At 44.9% G+C, this 23277-nt stretch overlaps 1 protein-coding gene across 3 annotated transcripts in view; it reads left to right on the top strand.

The window, feature by feature from the left end:
* The window catches only part of RHOJ (ras homolog family member J), a 64688-nt gene extending 46634 nt beyond the window's left edge, over window positions 1-18054 (top strand). Inside the window, exons 2-6 of one of the 3 annotated variants that reach the window (XR_008466218.1) lie at window positions 1214-1272; window positions 6740-6904; window positions 8180-8275; window positions 9469-11563; window positions 15985-18054. Coding sequence is in view for 1 of the 3 variants with exons in the window: in XM_054200263.1 (XP_054056238.1) it covers window positions 1214-1272; window positions 6740-6904; window positions 8180-8275; window positions 9469-9615 (467 nt within the window). In the remaining 2 variants the exon portion in view is untranslated. Of the gene's footprint in view, window positions 1-1213; window positions 1273-6739; window positions 6905-8179; window positions 8276-9468 lie in introns of all 3 variants that reach the window. The other 2 variants (XR_008466217.1, XM_054200263.1) reach the window with 2 other exon arrangements.
* The last annotated feature ends 5223 nt before the right edge of the window (window positions 18055-23277 follow it).

Genomic DNA, 23277 nt, shown 5'->3' with positions numbered 1-23277 from the left:
AACTGGCAGGTGCTTTTCTCCTACAAAAGTCTTATCACTTAAAAAAAAAAAAAATCAGTAAGAACCTGTGTGATGTTTTCAAGCCTCTTCTTTGTCAAAAGTTAATTAATCTTTCCCATCCCTCATTAATTGCAAGTTGTTATTGGCCTATGGGCACCAGTCCTAGCCTCCCCCCCAGCCATAGCTCTATGTTCATATCAGCCATTTAACCTCATGCTTAAAAAAAGTAGTAGTCCGTGGGCTGTGAGAATACCGTTATTTTGAGTAACTTTCCTGATAAATGTTTAAAGTCTTCCTGTTGACTAATGGGCGGAACTGGATTCCCCCCCTTTCTTTCCAGTTAAGTAATAATTATTTAAGCAGATTAACTGGTTAAGTAAATGTCACTAACGCAGATCTTATCCTTTATACAAAATAACACTGATTACAGAGATCAGCCAAAAACAGGGTTCATCCAAAAGCAATGAGAAAACATCTTCATCAATGTCAGTGGGCTCAGAATGAAGTCCAAAGTGAATTCTACTGAAGGAGTAAACACACTGAGTGTGATCGATAAACCAAGCCATGCTTTCCTTCATTTGCAGCAGAATCTGTTCAACTTCCCTGCAAATATTAGTGCTCCTCTTCCTCTCTGTCCTTCAAAGCATCCGCCACACAGCCCCATACGTTAAGCACTGCCACCTGCAGTTGCATGACACAGGAGAGGACATGTTGCCCAAGAGGCAGCACACCTCCACTGGGACCCATCAAACATCAACCACTGCTGAATTCTTCATTGTTTCGCAGCCTGGAACAAATAAAATAATAATTAAAAAAAACCAACCCAGCTCTCAACGATCCATGACAAACCCACCCCAATGCTCACGGCGGGGAAGCAGGAATCTTGTGCTTTCAAGTCCTAGCACCTCATGGGGGTCTGCGGGTGGCTGCAGAGACAGAAGCAAATGTCCCCTGGTCTCTGGGCCCCCGGTGGCAGCAATGTGTGCAGCTCATCTCTCTGTGAGGAACCAAGAGCTTGGCATAAAGCAATTGCTTCTGTTAGCTTTAGGTTACCTTCAGTTTGGGTTCAATCTATGTGCTGGGTTTAGGATGCGTTTTCTAAGGTACGTGCTAATGCGTCTAGCACAGGGGTGCGTTGCCATTTTAGGTTTAAAACATAAAAATGAGGCCACTGGTTTGTGCATAAACAACATCTCTTGTTTCTCTCTTCCAGTAACTGTGACTGTGGGAGGACAACAACACCTGCTGGGACTTTATGACACTGCAGGGCAGGTAAATTACTGCAAAACATTTTTAAGTTTCCTTTTCCATGGTTTGTTTGTTACTACCATATACCGGAGTTTGTTGTTCATGCTGTTTGTGGGGGTTTTTTTCCAAATATTAACAATCAGTTATGAGCTGTAATGGATGAGCTGCCGACCTTCTCCTTTTTGTTTTCTACATGGAGATTTCATTCTGGTTCAGAATAAAACACGCACAAACACTCATCCTTAAGACTGCATTTTTTATGAGCAAAAAACTAAAACCTGATTAGGCCGTTTAGCCTCCCATATATCCACTTCCTCCTCCAAATATGACGTTTCATATAAAGTCCGTTTTCTTACATTTACCACAGGGTGGCATTGAAGATACAGAGAAAAATTCCCATTTCTAAGATCAGAAAACTAACATAATACTGCACTAACCTTTTGGTCACCAGCTATTGACTTTTTAAATGGTAAGCCAGCCAGATTGGCACCCATCCCTGCATCCTTCTCCCAGGACAAGGGTGTCCATTACAGGAGAGTCTATATCCTGTGCTTGCTTACATATATAATGCTTTTACTCTTTCCACTCTCCACAGTCTGATACAGTGTGCTTGAACTAAAAGTTTGCCAAAGAGCTCTGGACTGTGGAGAGAGTATTTCTCACTGCCTTGCTCTGCCAGTAGAAGGGCAGAGAAGAGTACAGGGAGCAACACGTTTTCATGGTGAAATTTCCCTCTCCTACCTCCAAATGCCAGCAACTGGCAGAATAAAGAAAGGATCACCATCTACAAGAAACTTTGCAGAAAATCACCTTCTGAGAGGGGAGAGAGAAGGTCCCAGGTCCTTCCCGGCCTGGGAAGGTTGGAACCCATGTCCACCAGCTCCTCCAGTAAGAGCTGGCACTGGGCAGTCAAGGACGTGCAGGCAGCAGGACAGGAAAGCAGATTTGGGAGCCTGCCTCACTCTCTGGGATCCAGCAGCTCTGGATGCTGGGCTTTGCTTTCAGGAGCACTTCTTGGCTGTGCTTTTTGTGGCCATGACTGACTGCCACGAAACGCATAAAGGAGTGGTGGAAGTGCAGAAGGAGACTCTCCTGTCTTGCAGAAGGCCACTTATTAAAGAATATACTTTGCAGCAGTACACAGAGAGGTGTAACAAAATGCATCAGGACAGACTGTCACTTCCAGAAAAACCTGCATTCAGCAGCACTGGGGATTTTATGCTTTGGGTTTCACTTTTTTTATTTCTTTCCTATCACATGTGTGTAGTATGCAATGGTCACTTCACAGCTAGCTTGGTGTCACTTACAGTCTGCCCATCCTCTCTATTTACATGGTGCAAACACATGATCCAAATGCTAGTCCCAAAATATGGTCCAAATCCTTGTCCCCGGTTCAATGCATGTTCAATTTTCTATTCTGCACTCAGGAACACAGAGCTCAGAGTGTGTCTGTCACAATCCAGCAGCACTGCAAGCCTTTGCAAACAAGACTGGAGTTATATTCAGTTCTCAGCCAGATCTTACCCAGTGCCTTAATATTTCTACTTGTTTTGTAGGGCTGACAGTTCCACCTGCCACCCATTTCCTCAGCAACACATCCTTTCATTTGTCCTCCTGAGCCAGAAGAAGCACTAATCTGTCTCTTTGATAAACTTCACCCCTTCATCCTTTCCTCCACAGTCATTTTGCCTGCTCCTGCTTCAAACTAGCCAGAGCACCGCCTGCCTCCAAGCACCATTTCTAAGTCATCAGCCTCCTTTCCCTTTCAGACCTTGGTCCAGAGGACGTGGCCGTCCAGTCAAAACTGAGAGCATGAATCACTTCTTGATGACTAGATTGTATCTCCGTGGAGGCTGAAAGGATGATGCTTCCCACATGCTCAAACTATAACAACGGATCATCTGGGTTGTTTCCTCCCTCCTTCTCCTTGCGCTGTGTGGCTTTCCAAAGGCTTTGGTGTGAAGTCACAGCCAAAAATAGCACTTGACATTACGGTGCTATAAAACATATGCTAATGAAATAACAATTGGAAAATGTACTCCTGCAGCAGGACCCTCTGTCAGCCTGAAGGGAGAGCTGGCAGGGACCCCAGATCTGGGGTATCTGGTTTTCTGCATCCCTGGCACAAACAGTCCTAGGAGGAAAAAAACATTGGTCTTTTTCCCCCAAGCTGGACTCAGGTGTGGAGTACTTTAACGGGCTGACGTGGCAGGGAGTGTACGTGAGATCAGCATGGCACTAACATAAAAAAAGAAAGTTTTGCTGTACTTTCTGGGCCCAAGCACTGCAAGGCAGCTGGTGGCAAGAGAGCAGGGAGGGAGGAACACCAGTTGATGCCTTTCAGCCCCAGCAAGTCATAGGCATGTAACTCGGCAAGGCCAGATCTGTCACTGGCATTTCCCTGCCAAACCAGTGTCCGGGCAGCGTAACTGGGAAGCCTTGCGCTCCCTAAATAACAGGCAGCGAAATGCAAGCACGAGCCAGGGAAAGAAATTAATGATCAGCTACAGCCCAACCCCATGAGGACTCACATCTCTTCCCAAACACCAGTGTCACTAACTGCAGCGCCTCTGGATGCGCCCCACACCCATGCAAATGTCCAGTCCCTTTTTTACACTGCTTATTTGCTTGACTTCAACCGTTTCTAAATGAGAAATGATCCTGATGCACCATATCTCATAATGGTCCATTGCAAGATTTTAGAGCCTTCTCCTGGTGAGCAGGTACAACCAGAGACAGGGTCCTTGTCTGTTGTGGTTTGGAGGCTCCGGCCAGCCTGCAGACACAGACGTGTACCAGAGCCCAGATCAACTCTCATCCCCAGTTGTGCTTTAACGTGTCCCTGCAAGCTCCCGTGTGCCCTGATGGGTGGGTGACAAGACCTCTGCTACGTGATGTGTGGTTGTCCCTCCTTACAGCTTATATAAGGCTCTGCCCTGCTAACACAAATCGGGAGCGCTCCCCCCAAAAAAAGGATTTTCTAGGGGCTACAAAGGAACAAGCGAAATAAAATGAAATGCACACTCCTGTAGCGGTCTCCGCCAGGCAGAGCGCTTGTGGCTTTTAGTTTGTAATTTTAATGGTACAGTAAGTTCCAGCCCCTCTAAATATGCACGTCTGGAATATTGAAACTGGCTATATTTAGCAAATTTCTTTCCAAAAATCCTAAATCACGATTCCTCGAGGGGTTGCTGCCACCACGTGGCTGTTTTAGGAGGCTGATTTGCAGCGATTAAACTGAAAACACAGAAGAGGCCTTTGCCAAGCACCTAGTATCAGCCCGTGCTGACTGTGGCATAAACATACTTAAACTCAGGTTTGATGTTCTGTGTTAAAATAACGTCCCATAATCAGGCCAGGCCTTCCTAACCCACAGCATCCACATAAAACTCGTCTGTGTCTATAATGCAATTGCTCTGTTGATCACATTGTCTTGGCATCCACTTTGCCTCTATTAATTCATCTCCTGGGAGCTGGGTGTCATCTCCAGAGCCTCAAATAAATATCCTCCCATTGACTTTGCTTCTTCGTGGCCCGTGTCACTGATGTTCCCACAAACGTCTCTGAGGTTTTTTTTCACGCCATTCCTTGAACATGGGGAATCCACTCTTTCTTGGGGGGGTGCTATGTCGAAACACCTCCTCTTACCTTGTAAATCCTTCTTCAGATCAATACTTTCTATGACACTGGAAAGAGAAAGGTCAGCTGACAACTACTCTGGCTTTACCCCAAATACTGTTGCTGTGGGGCTGGAGGTGGTAACTGGGAATTTACTCTTCCTGTTGAAGTGGGTTGGGGACAATGAACATTCAGTTAGACGCAACAAAACATTTTGTTTGTGGTTTAGGATGTTTCTTTAAACTTCGTTTTAATGAAACGGAGCTAAATTTGGCCTCATACTTCCTTTCAAAATAAATAATTTTTTTTGTTTGTTTAGGAAAGGTTGGAGCGGCCTGTTTTTACATAATTCATTAGTATTTTTCAGAAACTAGTGTTGATTCTGAAGTAGCCTGGGTCATTTTATCACTGCATACTCAATGAACAAAAGACTTCAGAAAGATTTACCAGTCTCAACTCATAATTAAGCCCACTCATCTGTTGACGCAATCAAAGCAAGACAGAATCAAGGCTGAATTAAGACACCGTCTAATCTGGGCACACAGTGATACAGTCCTGCATCCGTTTGTCCTGCAGGATAGACTGCTGTTGCATTGCTCCTGCCCCTAATGCGGATTTTCCCCACCTCAAATAAATGTTATCAAGTCTGAGTAACAGTGCCTGGATATCTTTCCCCCCACCACCCCTTTTCATTGAGTTACTAACTATTTCAATATCTGCAAAGCAAAATTGCATCAGTTGAGTTTTCATACAGTTACAACCAAAAGTAACCCTACCGCAGAGATCTGACGCTTGCACAGAATGCAGAAACTATAAACTAACGAACTAGGTCTCAGTCAGGCTTGACAGCAACACGTGTTATCATTTCCCACACTCCAACTTTGTGTTTCTTTCCCCTTTTTTAATGCTGCACCCCAAAAAAAAAAGTCTTCAAGAACAGGTGTATCCCCTCTAAAAGCATCTGTTTCATTGCACTGAAATTTTCTAACAGGTTTCATTGAAAAGTACCCGGCAGACACAGCTACATATGCTCTCACTATCAGAAAGAGACAGCCTATCCCTTTCACACGGCTTGCAAAAACCTCTGCTTGCTCTCAACATCTCAAGCTTGAAAACAGACTCAAATTCTTCATTGAAGCCAGCTTATGAAAGCCAGCTCTCGACGTGACACAGCTGCGCTTTGAGCTGTTTGAAAATTTACCCTCTTCACAACTAGCACAAAGAGAAGACACCTCTCCTTCCCCAGTCCAGGGCCTGTGGAAACACTAAATCACCTCCAGTGATTTACCCAGCCACTGCAGACTGGATTTGATCTGTTTTGTGCTTTCAAGACCAGTGTCTTCTGCTGACTGACACTATGTACCATGCAATGGCACCAAATAGCCTGGAGACCTATATCTGTTGTATACGGTCATGTCTATAATGCCTACTGGGGAATAGAAAGCCCATAATATTAACAGAAAAGCCTCTAGAGATGTGTGTCATCAGGAAATATTAGCTAGCGGTGACAGTCAAATAATGCTTCCCAGGATGGTATCCCATTGCCGGAGGCCTGAGGCTGGTACGCACAGCCTCAAGACCAATTTTTATGACACCACCAGTGATGGCCACTGTTTAGCCTTACCCTGTACACCAGCATCACCACGGATGATACAGACACAGACAAAATGCATTAGCTTTTTTGGGTAAACATACTGACAAAACAGCACCCCTGGCCCGTGAGGGCTGATTTCCCCCCAGCAGCTCCCCGGAGGTTATTGGCGTGCATGAGCACGGAGGGACAGTGTTGAGCAGGTCATCAAGAGGCAGCATGATGCCCTCATCTGCAGTTATCCCCCACTCTATAACACACTTGCTGTTTTCTCCCTGGCAGGAGGACTACAACCAGCTGAGACCCCTGTCCTACCCCAACACAGATGTGTTCTTGATCTGCTTCTCAGTGGTGAACCCTGCCTCGTACCACAATGTCCAGGAGGAGTGGGTGCCTGAGCTGAAAGTCTGCATGCCCAATGTGCCTTACGTCCTCATAGGAACACAGGTAATGCTCCTCTGGGGCACTGTTGGCCATCGTGGGGGTCTTCAGGGCAAGGGGGCTCCTACTCCACCCCAGGAGTGGCAACAAGGCTGAGCTCTCTGGAAATGTTTCCTATTTAATTTCTTATGTGAAATGCATCCAGACTTCCCCATTGGAGGAAACCTCAGGGACTGGTAGTGGAAATCAACATGCAGATGTCCCATCATGCTAGTCACGACTGGCAAAACGTATCCCATCTTTTTATCGAAATGTATATTAAGGTGGCAACAAGGCATAAATATCTATAGGGAGAAAAGATTTCTGACAGGCCTTTAGTGAGGGGAAAAAAAAACCATCAAAGTCTGTGGTTAGAAGTAGAAGCTAAACTTCAAAATAAATTTTAAGAGTAGGAATAATGAACCAAATGTCTTAGAGACATGGGAAGGAAATAGCCTCCCTCATGCTTTACATCAACATTGCAATTAGTGACTTGCTGTTCTGCTTGTGTTATAGTGGAAATTAGACTAAACCATCAAACCACTTTATTTTGACCTTAAAATCTATGAATCTATCCATCAAATAAAAATGCCTTAAATATGGGTTTTGCTTCCAAGATACAGAGTGACTAGAGATTGTGAGAAGTAGGGATACAACTGTCTGGAAAATGTCCGAACACCGGACAGCAACCTAAGCCAAGTTAGAGAAACAGATCAAATTCTGGTCAAAACCAAAATCTTCATGCCGTAGGAAAGTCCAATCATTCAAACACTGGCTTTGTTTTCCCCACTGGAATAATCTAAGACACCCATTTTAAAATAGAAGTATTACCCTTTGGATCACACGCTCTGAAAATGGATGGGTTTGAAATGCCAGGATGCTTCACTTTGATGTTTTCCATGGAAACAAAGGATTTTATTTCAAGTAAGTCAGACTGAGCTGTGTCTGTCTGGCCTGTCAGGGTGTTTTTCGGGTGATGCAGTGCAGGGTCGCTGCAGCCTCCCCTTCCAGTGTGGCTCAGGCTTCCACTAAACCACATCTTTACTTTACCACAGATATCTGAGCTGTGGCCCAAAAACCCATCAGTGAGAACTAATTCATGTTAAACAGAAGGGAAAAAAAAAACAAAAAGAACCAAAAAGGAAAATATATGTGCAACTGATTTCTGAAGTATCCTCTGAGGCCGGGGGGACAGATGCCCTTATGCAAGGACATGACTGTGGGTTTGTAAAGCTATGTATATCTGCCTCAAGAATTACAGCGAGGTGGTACTCAGCACAAGGTTTGTGTATTTTCTACTAGATTGATCTCCGGGATGATCCCAAAACTTTGGCTCGGCTGCTTTACATGAAGGAGAAACCACTCACCTACGAGCACGGAGTGAAGCTAGCGAAGGAGGTAATAGCTTTTTCTGAAGTCCCATGAAATCGATTGATCGCAGCTTTCCATTGGGTTTGTTCCATTGAAGGTGAACTCCTCCAGGGCGCATTGGTTGGTCCCAGCCAGAGATTAAAGCCTCTGTTCAAACAGGCTGGACCCAGGCACAGGCTGTGGCTCCTCAGCCTGCTGTTCTGCTGCAATACCCTATTGACCTCTAAGCAAAGCAGCAAGGTACACAGGGCAGCAGGTGGCAAATGGGCAAATTTTACTGCCTACTTTACCTGTAAAGTGTTTCTTGTTCAGGCTTCTGCCAGAAGGTGCACGCGGCAAACCCCTCTCTGCAGTCACCTCCTTCCAAACTCGTCCCTGTCCTTTACAAAAGCACAGACAAATTGATTCTCACTTATCCGTTGCACTTCAAGCAGGAGAGAGGGAGCTCCTGAAGTTTCTGAGCTATTGCACCTTCCTCCGAGAAGATAGGGGGATAAAAGCCCTCCCCAAGCCCTGAGATTCAGGCATCTGGACCCTAGCCATTTCCACCTCATATGCGGCAGGGGCTGTTAGAGGCTTTTGCCTTCAAAGGCGAGCGAAAGCATCCATTAGCAGAAGAAGCTGAGTAAGCAACAAGGTTGCTGAATAAGCTGAGACTGCTTTCCCAGGCCCCTGTGTGTGTTTGTGTCATACCAGCATGCCCAGGAGACTTGCATCTCGAGATGATGCTTCCCAGTTCCCGGATGCCAGCTGGAAGCCCTCCTCCAGGTAGCAGCTCCCTGATGTTGCAGGAGGCAGGACACAAGAGTGACAGGTCGGGGCAGAAGAGCCAAGTATATGAAGGGGTTCAGCTAACAACCCGTCATCTCCTTGAAACCCTCCCCAGCTGCACAGTTGGGAGGCCAAGCTCCTGGTCCAGCACTCAACCTGGGTGCAGTCCCCCTCTCTCTGGAGGGTCGTACAGAGAATTTCAGCTCCCCGTTAACCCCCTGTGGTGAGATACTCGTGTTGGTGCTCAGCCCTGCTCCCTCGCTCAGGATGACCATCCGAGCTTGTTGCTTAATCCTATAGGCAGCCAGATACAAAACACAGCAAAGACCTGACCCCCTTTCTAAAGGTCTGGGCTTCCCTCCGTGTCAGGACATGTAAAATGTTGATGGAACAGGGTCGCTCTGTCTCTCCCAGCAGTGGGTACTCACATTTTCTCTCCTCTCTTTCAGATTGGAGCACAGTGCTATCTGGAATGCTCAGCCCTCACGCAGAAAGGCCTTAAGACTGTCTTCGATGAAGCCATCCTGACTATTTTCCACCCCAAGAAGAAGAAGAAGCGTTGTGCAAAGTGCCACCGCTGCTGCACCCTTGTGTGAAGTCACTTGGAAAGAAAAGTGAGATGAGTTCAATGAAACCAAGCAGGTTAGAAAGGCAATGAAGGTCACATGCAACTGAAATGGGGAACATGACCAGAAAGGGGTCCTTCTTACCCAAATATAGGAGCCCTCCGTTCTGTGAAACCTCCAAGCTGTATCACACTAGGCCAACTCATGTCTATGTGCTTTCCTAACCCTCCAGAGTTGTATGCAGCCTGCTCCCACTACTGCAGGCTGCACTGAGCCAACAGAAACCAGGATGCCTGATCCTGCTTGACTCCTCACCTTAGGAATGGGGTGAAGGTGCCGTGTGGAAAAACAAAGAACTAAAGGTGGTAAAAGAAACAAAAGCAACTCCATTTATGGCCTTAAGCAAGAACTGATCAAAATTAGGAATTTGCAGTACTTAGAAATTGAATCTGAATTGACTGAGAGCACATGGAGATCTGTAGAAATCTAATATGTAAGCTATAGGTAGGACATACTTCTAAATTACTCTTCTTTTATAAGACTCGCTGGTTCAAGATATACTGTAGTTTGTTCAGACCACATGGAAGCAAAGATGGAGTGATTCCAGTTTGTTTTCACTTAATGGTGAAACTTCACAGCGTCAGGATGTTGCTGCACCCAAGCTATCAAAATGGATCAACACTTACCTCCAGACTTAAGGAATGTTCTTACAACAAAAAAATGCAAATAGCTGTATTTTTACAGGGGAATGTTCACGCTGAGCCATGTTTCCATAAGCTGGGAAAGGAAGAACAGAGTTGTAGCATTAATGTACTGACACAAAGAAATTCTGCCACCAAAGAACATTGCCCTGGACGTGAAATAGCAGCGTGGAACAATCTCCCTTCCAAACTGAGAACATGAGCGAGACACATTGCCATGGCAACTGAAAATTTACCTTATAGATCAGCTGGATTTCTACATCTCACCCAGCAGACAAAAATAGCAAAAACAAAAAGCCAAAGGTCATACTGACTTCCAGTGCTTTAAGGTGATCTGATTGCCTTAAAAATTATATATTATTTTTTTAATGCAGTATCTCATGTAAGAAATCTCATCAAAGTGGAGTTGTAAACACGTTGATTTATTGTAGTCTCCCTTCTCCCATTCATTTCTTCTTTGTTTGCTCCCATTTTTCCATCTTCGTTGCCGTGAGTGCTGTGTAAGTTGCAACGTGGCTGCAGTCCTCAGGAGTGAACTTTCAGACGAGCGGCAGGCGACGGGCTGCAGCCGAGAGCGCAGAGATGGGAAGCGCAGCCCTTCAGAGAAGAGAAGCTGGCCTGTTGGCTCTCTTTGCCATTGAAGAAAGCATGCCTTTTCGCTAAAGCCTCTCCAGGGAGCCTGTACTTTTGCACATCACAGCAACACAGACGCTCAGAGGTGAACTCGAAGGGCGTCTCGTTACTTGCATCCGCCTTCGGGTACCCTGGCAATGCCATGAGACTGTCTGGTTATGGATTTCATTCCCCAAGCGGAAAGTCCCAGTGCCAGCAAATATAGATTTGAAAACCTCGGATGTAACTCCTTGCAAAAGCAGTGTCTGTAGTCAGCATTTCCAGAAGTGCTAGGAGTAAGCAAGTAACAACAGTGCACCCTCCCATCCCGGGGACACGCGCCCTGTGCCCCCCCGCGCCCCACTCCAGGCCGCTGCCAGCCCACTCCTCTTCTGCAGCACAGTAGTGTGGCTGAGGACACACACGCAGCCAGAAAAACTCTCGTGATTAGTGATGAATTATAGACCCGGTGTTACTCTGAGCAATTAGCGACTTCAGCAGGACTCCAGGAACTGCACCCTTGGCGCAGAGAAGGGAAGAAGCAGGATGCAGTGCCTAATCCTGCAGTCATCGAGGCTTACGGATCCAAGCTCCTTCTTTAGCACAAATTCAATTTACCATGGACACCTACAGAAACCAGCTCCGACAACCCAAAATGTTTCCAGGTAGAAATCAACTGTTCGCTCCGACAAAAGTGATCAAATTCGAGGCAAATGCCTTGTTGCTGTTACCCAGCCAGCTTTCACTCATCATCTCTTTCCTGCTGCACATAAGCATGGATGAAGACAGAGGTGTGCTAAATCAAAGACAGGCAAAAGAAAGACTTCCTCACTGCTGGCATTCTTTGTGCATATTTTATATTGGGTTTTGTTATGTCCCAGACATTTGCTTCGAATGGACTGGCTGATAAAGCACAGCTCCGAGGGAGGGCAGTGCTGAAGCCCGGTGAAGGGGCTCGTGTCGTGCCGCAGAGGCTGTGTTGCCATCCCCGGGCAGAGCAGTGAGTATTGGCACAGCTGGGGCGCTGGCAATCAGCTGAACTGTGACATGTAATGAGATATTAGGGGAGTATGAGGAAAACCAGGAGTGGACTAAATAAATAAGTATTTAGGGAATGTGTGTTGGCTTACAACATGACTAGAAGTCCACTGAAACCAAAAAAGAAAAAAAAAAAAAAAGCTTTCAACAGATTCAGATTTCAGAGAAAATTAGAGCTTCGCTGTACTGCCATTTACTTCGGTGGAAATAAAATAGGATTATTACTTTGTTTTAGCGCGTGTAGGTTGCTGTAGAGTGCTAGCCTATATAGAATTCTCTGGTTAAAGTAAGTGAAGTCTGTTTTAGCTGAAGTGCAATGCAAACACTCAGGTTGGGGCTGCCAGATATTCTTAGAGCTTCAGAAAATAGAGGAAATAGAAATCCAGACTGACAGCTGAGCTCATCATAAGATAATGAGCACACTGGAAAAGTGCAATATAGCATTCCCGGCATGCATCAGATAAAGCCACAAATAATCAAATGATATTTTTGTGTGCCACCGAGTGTCAGGGGTGTCTATTAATGCTAATGGGATGGCATAGGATAGGCATATAAAATCAAAAATCAAATAGGAAGCTGTAGCATTAACATAACTGCAGTGGTTCGAGGAAAATTAATGAAAAATATATGGTGATGTAGAAACTAAAATGCTACTGTGCTAACGTATTAAACTGCAGCACCCTGCACAAATCATTGCATAGCAGTGAAAGCAGATACAAAAGTATTAATATGCATCCAAAAAATGTTAAGACTAATCAGGATTTTATTTGCACTTACAAAACCAAGCACATCAAGTTTGTGAGGCAGCAAAATTTCAAGTTTTTCAAGATGACTGTGACCAAAATTTGACATGTGGGAGCTGCAAGGGAGGGAGGGTGGTCACAATCCACTGAGAAATGGCCTCTGCACTCCATTTGTTTTTGATTTCTCTTCCAACAAAAATAAATGTTTTTAAAATAGCCATGGTTAATGCAGGTCCCATAAACATTATTCCTGTGTTAGGTAATGTACACACACTTATCCATGCAATGTGGCACTTACTCAAGGGTCTGCCCTGTTACACTATTATTTTGGGGAGGCAGGAATAGCACAGGCCAATGGGCTTTAGAAAGGGATTGTAGGAAGATGTAAGGAGGGTCATTGACTATCTAGCAAGTCATACCTAATACCTTTTCTAAAAGCCAACAGATGGTGTGTGAACAGGCAGCAAAGCTTATTTCCAGAAATTTCAAAACACCAGGCACAGTGCAAGCGCAGGCATAAGGCAACAGATACAAACTGCAAGTTATTTTCAAGCACCATTAGTAACAAGAAAAGAAAATCAATAAAGGACTGCCAGGTGAAATTCTCACTGTAAGATGAGCTAGAAATCAGACCCTAACTTCACCGTCAAAGGAACGTGGTTAGGAGAGTCATAAAGGCTGTAAACCATCCCGGGAACCTATTTGACAGTGTCCTCTTAATGCAATTAATGTCAAAACCTTTCCTGACAGAGCTGCCTTTGCTAATAGTCTGCTATCATTTCAAAAGCACTGACAATTTACAAGAAATCTGCTAGATCCTGTAAAAGCCATCTCCTTTGGCCTCTTCTGAAACCTTAATGTTCTACCAGGAGTTGTTAACCTGAAGCTGTAGTTTCAAACGGAGCTCCCAAAGGGTTTTCATGCCAACTCCTGCAAGGAGATATTAAAGATATTAGGTATTAGAGAGATATCTCAAGACATTCGAGAGTTTTTATCACATTAAAACAACCTACAGATGCCTCTGCCCTTCAGAGAACTGCTAAAACACCAGGCCAGTGGAACTGGGGCAATCCTGTGCTATATCACCACTTCCAGCATGACCTGAAGGAGGCCTCACAAAGATTTCCACAGTTTGTCCTGTGCCACCCAGAGCTCAGAAAAGTTGGGGAGAATGCAGAAACAAGGCTCTAACCCCACACAGGTCCATCCAGGAGCATTTGTTCAACCAGGTGTAAGTCCCATGTACTTATATCCTCGAGGAGTGGTGGACAGCAGTTCTCCAGATGAGCTCCCCCTGGTTGTCCTATGTACCAAACGCTCCCAGACCTTCTCTCACTGCCCTGTAAATATCTGCTATTACAGTATGTAGCTCATGTAGAACAACCAACTACAAGCTCTTGCCTCGCATTGCCTTGAATTAGGCATAATGTGAATTTTTCCCTCAACTTCCACATGTGCTGGGTCCTGTTGCAAATCTTCTTCTTCCTAGTGGGAACTGCAACATTCACTCTGAGTCCAGCATGACAATCAAAACAATTATTTCAGCAGCCATCATTAATATTTCTCACCTTTTTTCTCTTTCAAAGCACTGCTTCAGTTCAAAATAAACACAGAATTAAATCTAGCGCTGCATCTTAATCTGCAATAAAGCTATGCCAAATACTTTTATTAAGGGATGGATTTTGTCAGTCTCCCTCATACTGAAGAGCATCTTACTTCACAAGGAATTGTCTCCAGCTTCCTCGTGTCTCATTCAATCCCAATGATACTGCTCGTGTAAATGAGGGAGGCTGAATATGGCCATTGGTGACCTGCCCTTGTAGTTAAGATACAACAAAATCTCTTCTAACTGCTCTAGTATTGGTGCCCTGTCCCCCCCAAAAAGCAGTGATTTCCCATTCCCCATACACTGTACAAATCACCTGGTGTTCTGTTGTGCTCGGTACCACAACCTGTCTGGTATCTGCCACCTCTGAGGTAGGGAAGAACTAAGAAATGAGTTGGGAAAGGAGACAAGCCTTGGGCTTGCCGCTACACAAACCAAACAGGACTCCCCCAGAAACAATCCCAGCAACGCAACTCTAGGGAAGTGGCTAAAAACCCACCCGAGGGTGGGAAAATCACTGTAGCAAACAGAGCAACAGGGAACAAACATTTCACTACCAGTGACTGTTGACAAGGATGCATGGGCTTCACTTCCCATTGACAGCAAAGTGTCAAGATCTCATCCAAGATATTGTCCCAAGATTCCAGAGACCTAATTTGAGAACCTTTTACAGGAGCTTGGAAAAGGTTGCAGATGTTCTTGCAAACAACTTCTATTGCTGCCTCCCTTCATCACACCCAACCTCATACGCAGCAAGTGATACAGTGGCCAGTTACACCAATTATATGCGTCTAGCAGATGTATTTTCACCATGCAAGCTGCCATGTCCTTACAGAAACGTCCCTCTAATTCAGACATGAAAGATGCCCGTTTGCTTACACAGCTGGCTTACAGCCTCTGACCTTTTCTGTAGCTCTTTTCCCCAAGTGGCACAGCAAATACCTCTTGATTCACCATACTGAAACTTCATCTGGATTAAAAATAAATTGCAATGATATCAATCTGTCTCAAGCCAGGCTCGTTTAAAAGCATATTTGTCTTCTCCAGCAAAGCAATCAACATACGCTCATGTTGGCTCAGGGAACATTTGTTCAATAAACAGGTAGAATGCAGGAATCTTGCTGCATACGCCTTTCTCCCCGTATTTTCCTTTTCCCTGAAGAGGATTTGTGGCACATTTTATCCTACATTAAAAAAATATATATCTGGAAATAACAGAACCTTTTCTTGGTTGACAATTGTATAGGACGGGAGGAGCATCTGCTGTGACAGGAGGTGGGCATGGAGTGAGCTATGTCAGATAACTTGAGCTCTACGTAAAAATGAAGACAAATTTCTACTATAAATGTTTATTTTTCTCTTAGTGAACAAAGACCCTCTGAAAGCAGGAAAAAACCTCCCACTGATTTTGGTAGTGGCTTGTGATCTCAGCTGTCTTCACCTATCAAAACAAAACATGAATAGAAATATTTTGCATCAAAAAGTTGGGACAAAAACACCAATTAGAAGTAATGAATGCAATAGAATAGCATCGACACTTCTGCTCTGGGGCAGAGCTGCAAAATCAGGGCCCAGGACATAATTGGCAATTATGACAGTTTGATCCTAAAACTTAAATTTTATTTTCAGATGTTAAGGGGACACCAATAACTAGGATGAAAAAAATCTTCAAATTCTCTTTTTTTTTGTTTTGTTTCAGTTAAAGCTTTCAGAACCATGTGAACAAGAATATCTTTTTCCTGGGGAGTTCCAGGAACCCCACCAGAACAGCAAAAAGAGCCAGAACCTCGTTGTAAGAGTTCACAAATCCATATATCACAGAGCAAAAAGCAAAAATCATATGAATTGCTGTCAATGGTGAAAAATCTCTTTAACTTAGGAAATATGTTAACAAAAATAACTCTGAGGATGATCCCCACCCCTCCTTCCAGAACATGCAGACCATAATGCAGTGTTTGGCTGCTGCTTCTAACTATAATTTTAGGGTGGGATTTTCAAAGATGCCGTATGTTGGCTTCATTTCAATTCTTGTGAAGACAATGGAAAATTTCAATGGGGTCCACACATGACTAATGTGGAAAGCATTTCAGAGTCTACATTTCCTCCTTTTCTGCCCTTTGTTGTGGCTGACCAACCTTTGAGCACACAGATACACCGAGCCAGGTCCAAGAATCTCTTCTACCTTTTGGCTGCTGGTTGTGGACTCCTGAAAGAAGTTAGGCACCTGGAGATTTTGCTGATCTGATCTTTAGCTTGAGCTTTGGAAACTGGATTTGTAACTCCTCTTTTCAAACACTACTGAGGCTGAAGATGAAAATGATTACATTAACAGCGTAACATTCAAGACAAACGGGTATCTTTGCTGAGTTGGACACTGCACTCATTGCTGTCACTTAATTTGATCTCATCCCATTCAGGATGCCAGATTTAATTTTGCATTTGGTTTTGCCAAAGATCAGTTTGAGCTCTCGCTGATATCAACTCTGGTGAATTTTGACGTTGATCAGAGGTTAATGAATTCAGAGTAAACAGTTGTCATCTGTCTACAGTTTCCAGATCTTCCAGCACAACAGTTATTTGTACTGATAACGTAGAAGTTTTTGTCTGATGTCTGTCAAAGTAGTTTGGATGTAAGCCATATCCATAGTATCACCGTCTTATCTTCTCTCCCAACACTTTTCCCCAAAACAGGCAGCTGCTCTAACTGCATTACAGAACTGGCAGGCACTGAACTGCCTTGTCAGTGTGGAGTAAATGAGCCCAAACTTTCTGCAAACTTGTAAATATTAATTCATTAATAAGCAATAACATAACGCTATGTGAGAGGGGAAAGACACTGGCAAAGTCTTCTTCGCTTATGAGCAGAAGTGATCTAAGGTGGTGAGCCCACACCGCCAGGTTGGAAATGCTACAGAGCAAGGCGTAGCACGGTGCCCATGCTGCCCAGCAAGTATGGCGTGAGCCCGGCCAAAGGGCTCAGAAGTGCCTCCGTGGAGTCACACCAGGATAACTGGGGCTCAGCAGCACCTTGAGACTGGGAGGGCATCAAAGAAGGCTGCAAACAGGAGCAGAGAGATGGGCCAGACTGTCCTCGAGTGCAAGGATAACTGAGTACAGTTAAATCTTTTATGATGTTGATGCACTTGCCAAATACCCGCATTTCACTGCAAAGAGATTCTCTGCTCCCCTGAGAACACAAAGACAAGAAAATTTCTCTCCTTTCTTTTTGCATATTACTTCAGCAATATTTAAAGTAACAGTGCAACAAGTTACTCTAATTGAGTTTGTTTGTGAAGCAGATGTAATGACCTCAGCACAAATCGGGACCGAACACATCAGTCAGTTCTTACCAGGTTAAGAAGTTGTTATTTACTTGATGTGTGCAACTGAATTTTTCTCTCTTAAAAGTTGCTGTGTGCAATATCACTGGAGTATGGGGCTGGTAAAACCAAAGGATGAGTACTAAAACATTATGTCTGACTTTTGAGTGATATATCTTTTTTCAAATACTACCCAAATCTTCAGAATTCATGTCAAAGCAATAAAATTTCAAACCAAGGAAACTCAGTTTTCCAGCAATTATGTTTTCATAGTTTAAAAATCATGTAAACAGTATTAGTTTCCTATTTACAGCACATGATTCTGTATTCTTTTGCTTAGCCTCTTTTAAACATGTAATTATTGTATATTGTAACTGCACATTAATATCGTCTATTGTACATAGTTTATTTTAACAAAATAAATGTATGACTAAGTATTTTGACAGCAACATTTTGAGAAGGTGTGATGCTCTGTTTATTTTCCCAGATGCTAATCAATCACATACACTTTGCACGACATTATCGGGTAGGAAAAACACATACTAACACATAGGACTGCTTTTGGATGGTCCAGGAACTACCCACCCCTGGAACCCTTTCAGTGTCCCCAGCAAAAAGTCACACAGGAGGTGACACTGCAGAGGTTTGCTCATGTCGGGCATGTTCTTTTTGGGAAACTGCTGCTTAACCAAATTCTCTGCAGCCTGGAAAGATGGGAAGGTGGAGATGTGGGACCTGCAGGTCTGGCTCCCCGCTGGCACACAGCCTGCGGCTCACCCTGGTCCCGAGGTATCCCTCAGTGACCAGACTGGAGATGTTTAGTCACCCATCTTCCACAAATATTAAGGCAGTTGGTTGGTTGCTCTTTCAGATATAACTTCTTTTTATTATTTTCCTAAGTGGTTCTTGGCATGACTGTCTGTGGTCTCCACTGTGATGTCATAGCACCACAAATGATTTTTTTTTTTTTTCCCTTGAGTGAATATTTAAAGTGTTTTGGAGAGAAGCCATCATGCAGCAGCCTAGGAGGCACTGGAGCTCTCTTGGTAGAGCAACTAGGAGAAGCGTTAGCCCAAGCACCAGGAGTTTTGAGGGGAGTTTGTTACTCCCTGACAACCCTAGCACATGGATAACAAAACCTTCCAACAAACCCTTACTGACGGCAAGGAAGATGATGAGCTGTGTAACCTTCGGCCCAGCAGACAGGGCAGGGAGAGGCAGCACAGAAAGCGAAATGCTTAAAGGGCTGAAGTTACTTGAGGAAAGACAGCCCTTAAATGCTGGACTGGAATCAAGAATATGACTGGCTCTAGTCTTCCAGGGAGGGATTCAGTGCAGAAATGTGGATCTTCTTGATTAAAAAAAAAAAAAAAAAGGAATAAAATTTCAAATTAGAAAAAAAAAAAAAAGATAGTGCCTTTGTTACCTAGCTTTTCAACTCCATTGATTGCGAGACCAGAAACCATCCCATTGACCAGCTAAGTCTGGTCTTCAAATTAAGACCATAAATCCTACCATTCCTGAACAATGTCCCTAATACTGATTGGGCTAAATCAAGTTTTGCCAGAGAAAGGCTCTTTTCATGTTCCCGCAGCTTGTGAACCTCAGCAGGCTGAACCAGCCCCTGCCCGTGGCACAGAGCAATTGACAAAAGGTGGCAAGGTCTATTCCTAATAAAAAGGCACTGCAGCCCAAATCCCTGGCTGCTATAAATGGATATGTCCCCAGAGGAGCCAGGACAATTCAAGAGGGGACAGTATATGGCCTGGAATATGTCTAATTTACCTGCCCCTGGGGGAAGCTGGTATCAGTCACCAGACTTTCCACGGCCAGACTTCCTCCGTGAAGAAGCAGCGAGGAAGACCTGCTCATCTGGGCTTCACAACAAGGTGCCGAATGCGTCCTCCAGAGCAGAAATTTCCTAAACTGCTGCCTGCTAAAGCTGGGTGGATAGAGCTGGGGAAGGATACCTCTATACAGCCCAGATGCTTTTACCTTTCCCTCAGCATCTGCTGCTGGCTACTGTCAGCGGCAGGATATCGGGCGACACAGCCCTTTGCTCCGACCCGGGTGGCGGTTCCTCTCTTTTCATGTGTTTACAATGAGAGCAGGAGGGAGCTGCCTGCCCCGTCCCCAAAAGGGAAATACAGTCAATGCAGAAAACATTTGTCCGGGGAGGCTTCCTGCCCTCTCCCCCACTGTAACTCAGGTTTGAAGACAGGGTAAAATACACTGATTTCTGACATGGTCAGCACAGCAGGAAGAGTAGCTGAAATTCAAGACCCAGTGGACTTTTGCAGCCATCATATAACAGGAAAGTATTGTCAAAAATCAAAGCACTGCAGGACTGTTACTATAGCTGTTCAGCTTCAAAGAGCCAAAACAAACCTGAGAAATTGAGTGCTGTGCAGGATACAGATATGACTCATCGCAAGGGACCTTGCAGCCCATACGCTCCAAAACACTCCAGGAAGAAGAAAATCAACTGCATCATCACTGCCAGTGTCGAGAAGGCAAACTGAGGCACAAACAAATCCACTGATTTGCCCCTGCTCACCTGACATGTGTACGGCAGAGCCAAGAGCCAAGCACAGTCCCCAGGTTGTACAGTCATGCCTTCTCCATATCTGCTCCCTCTCCTTTCCGAGCAGGTAGATGCAACCATCTCCCTTCTTACAGAAAGCCTTTCAACTGGAGCAGGTATTTCAAGCTGGGGCTGCAGAGCTGTGAATGGTTCAACACTGAGGCTTTGCGACGGAGCTTCTCTCTGGCCACGCTTTGCTCCCTGCTTTGCATGTACAGTTCTCCCAGGGAAGCCAGCTTCCCCTAATTCACATAGAGCAAAATTCCTTTCCCTTGTTCTTAGGTAGTGAACGTCATGCTAGATTGAATGTGCAGTGCCAAATGACACTTTCAAGAGGTCCACATTGCAGTCAGTGAGGATTTTTGTCTGGTGCTGGTGGTCGGTGTCCAGGTGAAGGGGACAACCAACATGCTACAAAAAAGCAGGTGGGGTTTTCATGGGAGATGTGACAGCCTTTGTGCACAAAAGACAAAAGGGCTGTTTAACTGCTTCGGACAGGTGGGATGGTGAGATTTTAATCGGTGGCTTTGAGGAGCATTAAATGCCCTCAGGGAGATGAAGGTGGCCTGGGAAGAGTCTTCTCATGCTCTGAAATGTGTGGGCTGCTTTGACTGCCTGCAGATGCTGAGCAGGACGTACCATCCCAGCTGCGGCATAAAGGCTGCAAAAGCCAAAAAAAAAAAAATGGTCGCAAGTATCAAAAATCGGTGGGAATTCAGCAGAATAAAGACCTAGTAGTGTAAGAACTGCTGGAGAAAAATCCCCAGATTTGCAATTAGCAGTGGGAGGAATCAAGTTGGCTCCTTTAGCCTCACTGGGGTGTGCCCACCTGTGGGAACCCAGCAGAGCTGGACAGAGAAGGCTGGGCGCCAGTCAGATGGGTTGGTGGGCTCTGGCATTGGCTGTACTTTTGTCACCCACAGCAAATCCATAGAATCTCCACTGACTTTTGCTCTCCTCCTTAAAAGACTGTCTAGAAGTGTTAGCTGGGCTTCAGTCAATACATCCTTCCCACTCTCCCTCTTCTGCCTCCCAGTCTGGCTGCTACTGCATCAGTCAAAGCCCCCCTTCACACCCAGCAGTGTTTCCTTCTGAACACTTGCTGAGGTTTCTACTATCTCACCGTATCTGGGTACAGCCCTTATTTCCTGTTGGCTGCAAAGGAAGGAAGTTTGCCACTTTCTAACCCTACTTCTAAGCCTGAGATGATAGAACAGCCAGACTCCGTGAGAGAAATCCAGCCAAGGAAATGACTTCAGCATCGCGGAGATGTTTTGCAGGTGTTCCCAGCTCTAGCAAAGAGCTTGCAGGAACTTATAGATATTCTATGTGAGAAAACTCTATGCATAGATAGAGAGGGACACGTTGCTTTAAATTGTTTTCTTACTACAATTTTGAGGTTTATTAAGGACACAAGATAATTTGCAGGTTTCTCATAATACTTGTGATGCCAGTTAGAATAATAACAAGGACAGATGGACTGTGAGATGCAATTTGAAAAAAAAAAAAAACCACAAGCACTTTTTTAAAGGCAGCTAACCTCAGCAGCAGCAGAAAACTGCTCCTGCTGCTGTTTGACACGGCGGTCTCTATGCAGAATTACAGAAGGCAGAGCGATGAAATTCCCTCCTTCCTATTCAACCACACTGCAGCTTTTACAATTCCACAGACAAAAAGAAAAAGAAAAAAAAAAAAGTGACAGCAACCAACACACTACAGTTTACATTAAATCTGTCTCAGTGAGAACAGGACACTTGGGGAAGGTTCAAGCATGCATCCTTGGAAATGAAGGCAACTGCATCCAGAAGACAAGACACTTAATCTGGGGAAGGCAGGTGCTGATATTACTCTCAGCAGCAATTCTCTCCTAATGGCTATCTGAGAAGGTGACTTTGTTTTGTAAGCTCCCATGAGCCCCCTCTCACTTGGCAAATCTTCCTGTTTTCACATAATTTCCCATTTTGTTCAGGGGAGAAGTGAGAGATGAACATGGATCTGTCCTCCTCCAGGTGGGAACCAGAGGACAAAGGATCATACATGGCTGTGGTCACCAGGGGGCTGTTGCAGCAGCTCCCAGGTGTCCCCTAGTTTGTAAATAGCGTGTCTGAGGAGGTGTGAACCATTCCTTCGCATGTCTGCTCTCTTTCCTGTCCTGGGCTTGTCTCACCCACGTTGACCACGTTACTTGGCCACTCCGCAGCTTTCCTGCGAGCACATCTAGCTGCCCCCCAGCTCTGTGTGCATCCTTGGAGGAGCAGGTCTCCATGGAGCTGAGCAGCACAGGGAAGTGTGGGAACACCCTCTGTAGTCCTCTGTTTCCCACCACCTCAGCCAGGGGCTCACTGAAACCAAACCACGATCATCGTGTTTTGGCTTGGGCCCCCCAGCTCTGGGAAGTGTCAGGAGAGGCTCCTTGGGCTCTGCGGAGTCTCACTGATTTTATATGAAGTCAATTCCCCTCCTATCCCTGGACAAAAGCAGATGGGAAAACATACAATTTGGGGTTTACAGATTTAACATGTTTCTTGTTTCAAGGAATTGTCTCTTGCAAGACAAGAATTTCTCAACGGAATAGCTCCAATTAAGCAAATCACTGAAATATGTGCTTAACTGTAAAAGCCCACTGATATTAAGCAAAACACTTAATCATGAGCTTAAGTACTTTGCTGGGTCAGGGCTGAATGTGCATTCACCCTAATTTCAAGGTAACAGTCTGGATACTTCTTTCCATTTCACTGGCCTGAAGGTCTTTTCTTTGACTGTTATTCCTGACATACTTCAGCGTAAGAAGAACTAACGGCGGGGGCGAGGTGGCAGAAATGTTGGCAATTGCATTTACATTACCGGGAAGGAGCTAAAATCCGACAAGAACAAAGAGGCTGTTACACGGGGTGCAATGCCTTTGCGGCCTGTTTCCACCAACCCCCCACCCCCCACAGTGACTGTTTAGTCCATGTGCACTTTGTGCATGAAGAAAGGTCACACAGTGTGAAAAGCCTTTAAGGAAGGGAAACTGCATCATTATTTTTCCCCCAGAGGATTTGCTATTGTAAGGCTGTGTACTACATTTCTACAGCAATAACGCTTC

This window comes from Rissa tridactyla, chromosome 4, assembly GCF_028500815.1.
Source record: "Rissa tridactyla isolate bRisTri1 chromosome 4, bRisTri1.patW.cur.20221130, whole genome shotgun sequence".
Lineage (NCBI taxonomy): Eukaryota > Metazoa > Chordata > Aves > Charadriiformes > Laridae > Rissa > Rissa tridactyla.
Note: the sequence above shows the minus strand (reverse complement) of the source record. Positions and strands in the feature narration are given on the sequence as shown.